The 10,844-nt window shown below is 44.3% G+C and overlaps 1 protein-coding gene across 1 annotated transcript; it reads right to left on the bottom strand.

The window, feature by feature from the left end:
• Positions 1-2,095: 2,095 nt before the first annotated feature.
• Positions 2,096-5,575, bottom strand: RPL34 (ribosomal protein L34). Its single transcript, XM_030947502.1, has 5 exons — positions 5,504-5,575; positions 4,858-4,931; positions 4,662-4,761; positions 3,821-3,924; positions 2,096-2,222 (listed from the first exon to the last, which is right to left on the bottom strand). Exons 2-5 carry the CDS (start codon positions 4,920-4,922, stop codon positions 2,138-2,140), a joined length of 354 nt encoding a protein of 117 aa, XP_030803362.1. The 5' UTR covers positions 4,923-4,931; positions 5,504-5,575; the 3' UTR covers positions 2,096-2,137.
• Positions 5,576-10,844: the final 5,269 nt, after the last annotated feature.

Below are 10,844 nucleotides of genomic sequence, written 5' to 3'. Positions count from 1 at the left end.
GCCAGGCCCCTTCTGCCTCTGTCCTCAGCTCGCTTTGGAAAGCAGCACCGAGGCATCACGTCAGAAAAACTCCCCCTTTTGAGTGGAAACCTCTCTAAGGAAAGGGGCGGGGAAGAACTCTTCACTCCAGGCTACAGGAGCCCGTCCCAAAGCACCAGCTGAACTCACCCACCTCGCCATGCTACCCAGCCCACTGCACTTCCCCAAATGTCTGCCCCATTCCTACACGGCAGCCAACTGCTCAGTTTTAAAATAATTACAGGCCTTATTACCATTTCACTGAAACACTGCCTAAGGACTGCTTTGATTTCTGCCTGTAGTGGCAATACCACTTCTCCTAACTCTTAACTGCTGCCTTCTGGTGCAATCATATCATTTACAGCTAGCTGTTTTCAGTCTTACCCTTTCTGTTTGGAAGAATCTCCCTTGCAGTGCCTGTCAACAGATGTTTATTACATTTATCCTCATTATTCCAAAATTATTCTCCCTCCATTTCTACTTCTTTCCAAAAGCCTGAAGGAAAACTCTAATTTTAGAGTCTTTAATACAAAACAAGGGCAGGTTGCACACACCTGCCCTAGTTGCTTCTTTTTTTTTTTTTTCCAGCATGCTAAAGTACTAAAATTTTCATTGGAACAGTAAGACAACTAAGGAAATGTTAACCTTAAAGTAAGTATAGAAACAGCACCCAAAAATATTAAGAGTAATAATGTTAGGCTCAAAACCTCCTTTAATGAGCTACAGCCTTTGCACCTGAGCTGAGGAGAGATGCTTCACATACTTCAAGCTACATTTATCCATTTGGAAAATATTGACAATTATTTTAACTCCGTGGGACACTGTGAAGAAATCCTTGGAGAGGTACAACTCCTTTCATCATGCACAGTATTAAATCACTTATCCTGGAGCAGAGCCACCCCCTGCTGTCACAGCCAGGAGGCAGCTGAGAGTTGCCAGGTTCCTCACCCAAAGCACCAGCTCATTGCCACCAGAAGGGCTTTTGACTCAGCCTTCTGTCCTCTGTCCCTTGGCTGCCTGCAGCTGGCAGAGCTAGGCAGGGTAAAAAGGCAGCATGCATTCAGGAGTGACCTGCACACATCTGAGCCACAGCCTGAGCAGACTCCACAGTGACCTTAGAAACCCCTTCAAGTGGCACTCTCAGGCTCCCACTAAGCCTGTGTGCTCAGATATTATTGCTCCTCCTTCCTTACTCTCATGGTGGAGCTCACTACTTTTTGAAAAAATAGTTATTGGTTAAAAACAGGTAAAATAGATGCTTGTCAGATACTAAATGCAGTTCAAAATTCAGAGTTGGGGCTGAGGAATACCACTCCACAGGCAAAGCAAGAATTATCCTGATTGCATTATAAGACTCCAGGACAGCATTAAGAGACACATTTACCATTCTCTACAAAACAGAATGAAGCAAAGCCATTTTCACTTTTTACATTACCATTACATCCTTGATGATAAACCAACAAACTTTGGTTCAAATTTCAAAACCAGAAGCTCAAATTGCTACTCTAAATCAGGAAGCCTTTAAAGGTCTGTCCTAGCTGCACCCTGGAGCTCTGTTGGTATCATACCTGTAACTGCTGACCCAGTAAGACCTAGCAGGATACAGCAGCTGCAGCTTTCTTCCAGAGATCCAGATGTAACAGTAGGCAACTGTCTGTGGATACAGCACTGCAGCACTGGCTTTGAGAAGTTAAGACTATTCTCTCCACCCTCTCTGGAGTAATACCACATACAATTTAAAAAAAATCTACCTTAGTCTTATACTACCTGTCCTCTTCTGCTTGCTCTTCTTTTTCAAAGTCTTAACTTTCTTCTGAGCCAGGTCCTCCAATGACTTCATAAACAGCAGCTGAAAGTAAACCTGCACTGCTGAAAATTATTCCAATCCCTCTACATGACTGAGCCTGAGCTGAGAGTCCTGTTTAACCAGACTTCCTTCCAGCAGGCAGCACTGAACAGAGCATCCTGACCTACAGGTTCTGTTGCAGCAAAACCCAGCTCTGCACTGTACAACCTAGGAGAAGCAGCAGCAGCTCCTACCAGCTTTGAGTCACACATGGAATGACAGGACACTAGAGAAGTGGAGATCTCATTTATTGGGCTGAAACTACAAATAGATTCACTTTGACTTCTGGCTCTGTGCTTGTGCCTTCAACACTTTCTCAACGATCTTCTGCTCCTCAATAAGAAAAGCTCGTTTGATCCTGGAAAAGAAAAACTACTTCAGGATATGTGTCTATTTACTAAAGTATAAACACAAAAATAAGACAAATTAAAATTAGTTTTGCCATCTCCCACATTCATTGCATGTGTGGTGTTAGCTCCACAGTTACATAAAAAGGGAACCCACTGCTGTTCTTGCCAGCAGCAAAAGACAGGGACAGTAGCACTCCACGAATGCAGCAGTTTGGGGATGGTAGCCTACAGTGCCTGCAAATTTAGGGTAAGTGGCTTGGAGGCAAGCAAGGTAATACTTGATGGCTGATCATGGGAAAATTCACCATCCTCACAAACTTCAAAGGCAAAAAGCAGAACTCCTAACTGGAGAATTAATTTAATTCTGTTGAAGTCAGAATTGGTGTGACGAGTCGTGGTCAGCTCTCTTCCTCAGAACTACAGGAAACAATGTGCAACCAGTTATCAAAACCAGGAATACTTTCCCTGTCAGGATTAAAGCTCCTTGCACATCAACAAGGAAAAGCCTAGCAAGTCAAGTCATGCCCAAATATGACTATTTCTGGAAGACATGCAGGGCCACCAGGTAGATGGGACAGATCTGTGCACCAGCACTCACATACCAACAGACTATTTGATGGTTCTGAGCTAACAGCACAAGTGTGCCACACACACTCTTTTAACCTTAAACATTAAAATGCCTTCTGTCAGTATCTGGTACACATGGCTACTTCTGCAGTACAAACCTGTCAAAGATGCCTAAGCAGGTGCAAGAGAAAACCTGACCATTACAGGAAAGGAGGTGGCTGTAGTTTCTGGTTTTGGCACAGAAACTCAGGCACTAAAAACTACCCACCAAGCTCATGAAGGGTTTCGGAAAACACTCAAAAAATGTGGCTTTTAACACAGAAAAGTTATGCTATGGCTCTGCAGCTGTAACAGCTCATCTTCAGTGGTGCCTAATGTAATTTATCTTAGAACTTACACATGCCAAAACTGAAAAAAAATGCTGGCACTACAGATGAAAAAAAAACTGGCATTAGACTGCTGACCCCAGAGATCTACTCTGTTTACCATTCACAGAGATGACACACTCATGGTCATGTTTTTCCTCAAACTTGCCAAGGAAGCATAGGATATGCAATTGCTACACAATAAAACTGAATTCAGTGAGGCCTGGCAAAGGCCATTTTAAAGCTTAACCACATAAAGCGGCTTAACAAACAACCAAGTAATACCTGCGAATCCCGAAACACTACAGAGAAGTGAAAAATTCAATTAGATCTGCATAAGGCAAAACAGGACAACAGAACAGAATAATCTTCACTATTATTAGTAAAGTCAATACAAAAGATAAAAACCCAGCATGAGCAGACTGTTTAGTATCAGCGCAACAGTGCCCTAAGAAATCCTGAAGAACACAAAGTCTCCACAAAGGCGCTCCACACACGGGAACTCCCTCAAATCCAAGGGACAAAAATCACATACATCATTGCTTGACGTGCCCCACATTCACACTCTCCATCTCCCCATACCAGCGTCAGACAAGAGCCTTCAAAGTTTGGGAGAGATGTAAAAATTCTGTAAGAAGCAACCTGAGGAACAAAGCTGGCTTTGTGTGAATTACCTGTCACGGACACACTTGGCACACATGGAGCCACCGTAGGCTCTGCTAACGTGCTTCTTTGTTTTTGACAGCCTCATCAGGACTTTGGGGCGCACAGCACGGACCTACAGACAGTGAAAAGTAAACAAGGGTGTCATGGCACAGCAACTTTTTTTCTCTGCCACGTAAAAACCCACATCACTTTCACAGTTAAAAAAAAAAAAAAACCCACAAAAAAAACCAGCAACACTTGGAGTTTACAATTCAAGATGCTAAAAGTGACCGAAGTCGCAGCTCATTGCATGGGCCATCCTCAGCATTCCTAAGCTGATCTTTTCATTCCACCACAGGGGCTCAACAAGAGGTTCATTAAAAAATTGGTTACAAATAAGACCTTTTTTTAAAGATAGGAACTGCTCAAAGATCAACATTACTCAAGCATTCCTGTAACTGTTAAAAGCAATGGTGTTACCAGAGAACCTTCTGATAAGAACATTAATTCCTTTTTTCTAAATAATTTATAAACTTGGCTTACCCTTTTTTTCTGCAAGTCTAATAGGTCTAATTTATATTTTTAAATCTGCTATGGAATTACCCTGTCTAGTTTTAAAAATTTCAGACTTTCTAAAAGAGAGTTTATATTTAATAATAATGCAAACCAAGAGCATTACAAAAAGTTTGAGCTTCCAAAGCTTATTTTGCCAGTAAACTTTGCAACATTTGATTTGAACATTTTAAAGAAAAAGGTTATTTCAACAAGAACTGGTCAATAAACAGGTCCGCTGTATACTTGGAAAGGGTCTTTGTCCTGAAGAAACGCTGCAGCACAGCAACACCCTTAGGTGTTTATAATCATACTCACACCACGAAGTCTTCCTGGGCAAATGCCACATGCTGACTTGGGGGCCTTTCCCACTTTCTTGGTGTAAAGGTAAACAATCCTGTTCCCGGGTGTTCGGGACCTAAGCACAGCAGAGAAAGACTCAGTTAACGTAACAATCGGAAGTGAAGCATCACCTGTTTACAACAGAAGTTTCCTTACACACGGTCTTACTTACAGTCTGGTCTTGTTGGAAGCTGTGTTGTAGGACAACCTACGGCGGTATGTCAGGCGCTGCACCATTTTTCACCCCTACATAAACCAAAACCAAAGCGGCACTAGTTAAGAGCTGGAAGCCCACACAGGAATTCACATCTCACAGGATCACCCGTACAGAGCCAGACGTGAACCAGCAGCTGCCGATTCGATATTAATAAAACTAAAGCCTTTCCTGATCAGCGACACCAGCAGAACTGTATCAGAGAACAACAAATCGCCTGACAGCGGGCACGATGCGATCCGCAATGAAAATTCACCCGAACTAACTCGAACACTGTTCAAACATGCCAGTCTTGCCTGGATTATGTCCTGCTCTCCTAAGGAACTGCTTAAAGCTTTAGCAGCTCCGTATTTTATAGCCAACAAAGCTTCACTCGCAGCCCCGGGAGCCGCGGGCCCTGCCCGGGAGCCCCACCGGGGAGGCCTCGGCAGGCCCGGCCTCTCTGCCGGGCGGCTCTGCCCCCGCTCCAGCCCACGCGCGGGCAGCAGCAGCGCCGCCGGCCCATTCCCGCTGCCCCTCGGGGTCTCGGATCGCGCTCGCCGCCCGCCGGGCCGCGGATGGAGGCGGATGGGCACCCACAGCCCTCGCTCGCCCACCGCCATACCTGGCGCCGCCGGACCCGGAAGAGGAAGCGGAAATGTGCGGGTCAACATTGAAATAGCGGCGCGCTGGAGGCCGGAAGAAATAGCGGCGCCTGCGCGCTGGGGTCCGTCTACCAGGCCGGGCGGCGAGTGGGCAGCGCCATGTTGTACGGCACGGAGATGCCGGGTGGCGCCATGTTGTACGGCTGAAGCGGGCGGGGCGCCGCTCGGCGGCGGCAGCGGGAGCCGGAGCGATGGACGCCGTGCGGACTCCGTTTTATTTATTGTGTGTTTTACTGAACAACTGTTTTACTAAAATATCGGCTTCTGTCCTGGAAAAGAAGGGTTTCATTATGGTAATTACGTAGCTGTGGGTCCAGAAGCCATTCCCCATCCTGCTGTTTAAGCCCTCACTTAAAAGTCACTCCTGCAGGCTTTTCCACGGCACACTGGCTCGTGACACACCTGGGAACCGTGTGTCTTACACAAAACTTGCACAAGGAAAGGCTGGTCCCACAGAATCCCTCGAAAGCCTTGCCTGGAGCGCTGCAGGGCTGTCCTTGCCAGGCTCCCTTCCCCTCGAGATGCCCTCACTCCTGACCAGCACTGACCTTCCCGGGCACAGGACCAGGCACACAGGCTGATCCCTCTGGAAACTGCCCCTCTGGAGAGCTACCCAATGCCCACATTTGCCTGACACCTCCTTGTTGTACTTACTGTGTCATCTGCTCATGCAGGAGCATGAAGTTATAAACCTTTCTCTGCTGGTCAGATCAAAGGCCCATTGACTCAACCTCCCATTTCCAGGCCACAGGTACCTAGGAAAAACATAGGGAAAAAAAGGACACAGCTAGCGGAACTGTCCCTTAATAAATCCTCTCCATGTCCATCCATCAGCATCGCACAAGTGTCCTGCGCTGGGTCACATTTCCTGACCTTAGATTATCTCAGTTGCTGTGAGCATGGTGCTAACAACACCAAGGTTGTGGGTTCAGTCTCTGTATGGGCCTGTATTCTCTTAAGAGTTGGACTCAATGATCCTTCTGGGTCCCTTTGAACTCAGAATGTTCTGTGAGATCTATTTAATAGCCTCTAGTAGACCCCTGAGAAAAGAAAAGAACAGAAATAGCCAGAGCTAAGGGACTATAGGATGTAGTAGGCAGAAACAGCATTCCAGTGGTGCTAGATCTGCCACAGTAAAATCTAAATACACAGAAGGTACCTCTGGCAACCCCTCACCTTTTTATTAATAGGAAGGAAAGGAGAAACACTCCCTGAACTACACTTCTCCCAGATGTTTGTTTCAGCTCCCATCCCACACCCCGGGTCCCTGCCAAGTTGAGGAGCATGTTGACGAGCAGAGCTGCCTCTGTGTTCTGAAATCAGCATCTGGCCTCTGCTATCTATATGTGACCTTACTAATGGATCTGGATCCCATCCCGCCACCTGGCTCTGACACATGAAAGACCAAGAGGTTTTAAAGCACACTTTTCCATCACTTCTGCTCCCCAGCCTCTGGTGGCAGTGGTGGTGTTCCCACTGCCACACCAAGTCCTCCCTCTCACGGTGTGTGTGAATGACTTGTGGCTGCTGCCACAATTGATACTGACTTGCACAGTCAAAAACTTCATGCAGCATCAATGGGAAATCACCATCTGCAAGGAGGATGGGGCTGGGCCCACTGTCTGTGAGCCCTCAAATGCTCTTTTACTCCACTGACCTGAGCACTGTTCCACAGTGATACTCAAGGACCCACACGTTAAGCATGTAGGGTGCTGCTGCTGCCATCGTTAGCAGCTTCAGCTCTGCTTTTGGAGATTAGCAGGTGCTCAGAAAGCTTTGATGTGTGCTCCTGGCCTTATTTATGTAACTCACATTTTGTTGTACTGCATCCTCCCTGTTTTCAATCTATAATTATTATTTTGGTTAATTATTGACTCTTTTTAAGTGCAAATCATGGACACCAGATTTTTTTTTAATTCATGAAAGGAGAGAAAATATGTATGAACTAGATTTTAGGGTATATTTAAAATAGGAGCATATTTTAGAAGACAAGTAAATTTCAGAGCAATTAGAGTATTTAACATGAACTTTCTAGGCCCAGAACCCTGAGGGGAATAAGAAAGCCAATTAAATTAGATTAAATAATCATGCCTAAATATAAAAGGGTAACAGAATCCAATTGTTAAAGAACAACACTATTAAATTATGATAGAATAGTTTAGATGTTGTCAGTGCAACAGGTAACTATTTGATTATTGACAATAGTATTGATACACTTTTGAACTTACTCCACTTAGGCTCTAAACTCAACCTGTGTAAGTTTTAGAAACTGCCAATTAAATTCCAGCCATTTGCTTCTGCTGATGTACTGGCCTAGTTTTTCAAGCATTTTCAGTTCTTTTTTTAAGAGGAACAGGGCTATCAGGCAAACGGCTCACCAGAGCATCTGGAAATGTTAGCTTAATGACAACTGGTTTAATGCTATCTAATGTGGGGATAAGATTTGAAGCAGAAGCTCACTAAGCCCATTTTGTACAGATTAGTCAAGTGATTCATGTTCTCTGCTACTCCTACCTCTTCACAGGACCAAAACGTCTCTTTTGGGAGCAGTCATTTTCCACATCCAACACGTCTCATTAACTCTTTCTGCGTTTTCTTCTTTCCTTGAATGCAATGAAGGGGATGGATTAGCAAATGCACAGCCCAACAATGTAGAAAAGTAACAGTGGCATCCTATAAAATCCATTTTTTTCCTTGTCAGTGGAAGCATAGCACCTGAGGTTGTGGGCCTTTTCATTGAGAAAACTGGAGGCTGGCTTCCAGGTGTACTTGCTTATTGGCAGTGCAAAACTGTAAACCTCTTTGCCACCACATCCAACTGGAAGGATAATAATCTCTGATGGCAGTTTAGTAATGGAATATATTTTGCACCAGCCAGTAGGCTGTCACTGTATTCTGTTTAATGCATCAGAAAAACGCTTCGTTCACAGTTTGAGACCAATTCTTGGTATGTTGACCATCCTTTCTTTTCCACATGGTCCTCTCTTGATCTCTACTGAAAGCTCCTATCTATGTGCATGACAATTTGCTTGGTCACATGTAAAGTTCCAACAGAGTAAGAGTGAGAGTTCCCAAAGGCAAAAGGCTTGATAAGCCTGGCTGGATCCCCTTATACTTTCCTCTCACACTTCTGTACCACTTCCAGGAATCTACCAGGCCCCAGGAGGGTTCCACTGCCCCATTAACTTCTCTTCATGGATTCCTCTAGGGCTTTTCTCCACAATAAGCTTCAATTGAAAAATGAGACATGTTTTCACTCATATTCACTTGCTGTTGTACCAGTCCAGACTGGCAAAATCTAAGAGGCATAGGAAGGAAAGCAAGTCTGTGAGCAAGCACATACTGGGTGCTGCATAGAGGAAAAAATGTGATGGCCGAGAGGTGTGGTGCTCCTGTTAAGTCACAGGAAGGATACCATTTCATGAGCAGTGTATCAGTATGTGTTTTACAAATGTCTCACTGAAGTCAGAATCCAACCTCAGGTGCTGCTTGGATGCAACCAACAGGCTTAGATCTATAAATGTGGAAAGGAACCAAGACATCTTGGAAAAGTATTAGCAGCTGTTTAAAAAGGTAGAAAGAAGAGGTCCTCAGCTCCACTGTCTCTCCAGAGCTGATTTTTTTCCTTAAAAATCCCATTCCCTTTCCGTGTTAACTATGTGGTGTGTGTCACAATCTGATTATACTAATTTCTATCAACATAACCTTACACAACACAGACCTGTGCAAATTACGTTATGAGAAGCTGTAGTTCATTTCCATTTCAGTGGAGCTTGTTAAACAAGCAAAATTATTTTGTAGCAAAGGGAAAAACAATTTAGTGGAATGCAGTCCTAGCATAGGAAGTACATAATATCGTATTTGGTTGAAACTTTTTCTGTCAAAAATGTCATAACCCTGTAAGAAAGAGAATTAAAATCCCGTTATTTTAATTTACATCTAGCCACGAGATAAGTAAAGTTATCATTGAAATTCTAATTAAATAGGATGATTGACTAAGGTAGGACATCAAAGAAGAGAAGTGAATATGATAAGTCAAAGTCTTATTAATTAGTCCGCGTGGAAGAAATTCCAGGGACGTCAAGCTGAGGCTGCTGCAAGGAGAAAAAAAGCAGACAAGAAAATGTGTGTTTCTTTGAAGTTAGGAACTGAGATAGTGATGGAGGTAATTGTGTCTGACTGGATCTAGTAATGAAGAGCCATAAATCAGACCTAGGAATCGGAGGAAAGATTCTAGTAACGAATGTGGCTGCCCCCCTGCTGCGAAGAAACAGAATGCAGAGCTGACTAATTGACCCAGTCTATCTCCCAGTAGCTCTCTGTTATTATTTATTAATTTTTAATTTCTGAATTATTTACGTTCTGGGAAATTATTTTTGACAGCCTGTTAGGCGTGCCAAAGTTAATGGAGGATGAAAGGACTGGTACTAGAATTAGCAGGGATGTAGTCACAGGCTACTGAATTTAATGATTTTGGAAGGGAAAATTGATTTCACACAGCGTGTCACTTTATACTACTTTAGGGATACACCAGCTATTTGATTAATTGAGGAATAACCAACTCAAAGTATATTTGAAGTGTAAATGAATCACAGTGCTCAGCTGTTTATTTTTCCCCTTTTCTGATGAGAACACTGAGTTTGCCTAAAGTTGCTGATTAAAACCAATACAGGTAGGTCCCATACTCACACCTGCTTATTTTCTCCTGCCTTAAAGACAAAAAATACTTTCACCATCTGGAGGAGACATGCAATCCTCCATCTCACTTGGGATAGAGTTCATCCTTCCTATACAACACCTAATTAAACAGGCTTTGTGTGCACTCCCCCTCCCCTGTGGAAAGTGTTTAAGGCAGAGCAGGATACTGAGCCCGTGGGCAGTGCAAGCAGCTGGATGTGAATTCTTCATGGTGACAGCTCACGTTTGCTTTTCATCAGGCCCCAGGCTGAAGTCAGGGCCCCTGGCCTACAACATCCCCCAACATGCGTCAGTTCTCCTGGTGCAGCCCTGATAAGCCATGATAAGAAGGGCTATGCATCTTCCACACAGAGCAATGGAAAAATAAAGGGGCTCTTCACAGCTCTTCCAGGCTGTGAAAAGTGCATTTCACTCTTTGTGCCAAATAAAGCTAAACCCTGTCTGCTTCTCATGTCTAAGCCTTCTGACCATCCAGGCAACAAGGACATAGAGGCAGTCTTTCCCCAGCAGTGTGTTCTATGCTGTAGGCATCTCACATCTCTGGGAAGACTCACACTGGAAATGTCCCCAGAGCTGCTTGGGATCATCACCTCACACTGCTCC

The sequence above is a fragment of the Camarhynchus parvulus genome, chromosome 4 (genome assembly GCF_901933205.1).
Source record: "Camarhynchus parvulus chromosome 4, STF_HiC, whole genome shotgun sequence".
NCBI classification, from domain to species: Eukaryota; Metazoa; Chordata; class Aves; order Passeriformes; family Thraupidae; genus Camarhynchus; species Camarhynchus parvulus.
This window is presented reverse-complemented; position numbering and strand designations above follow the sequence as displayed.

Bases quoted from the DNA above. Each gene is read 5' to 3' on its own strand.
- RPL34 (XM_030947502.1), bottom strand. From the start codon at position 4,922: ATGGTGCAGCGCCTGACATACCGCCGTAGGTTGTCCTACAACACAGCT. The intron at 4,762-4,857 runs GTAAGTAAGACC...TGCTGTGCTTAG, and splicing joins GCTTCCAACAAGACCAGACT to GTCCCGAACACCCGGGAACA. The intron at 2,223-3,820 runs GTAATTCACACA...TTTCTTTTCCAG, and splicing joins GCCAAGTGTGTCCGTGACAG to GATCAAACGAGCTTTTCTTA.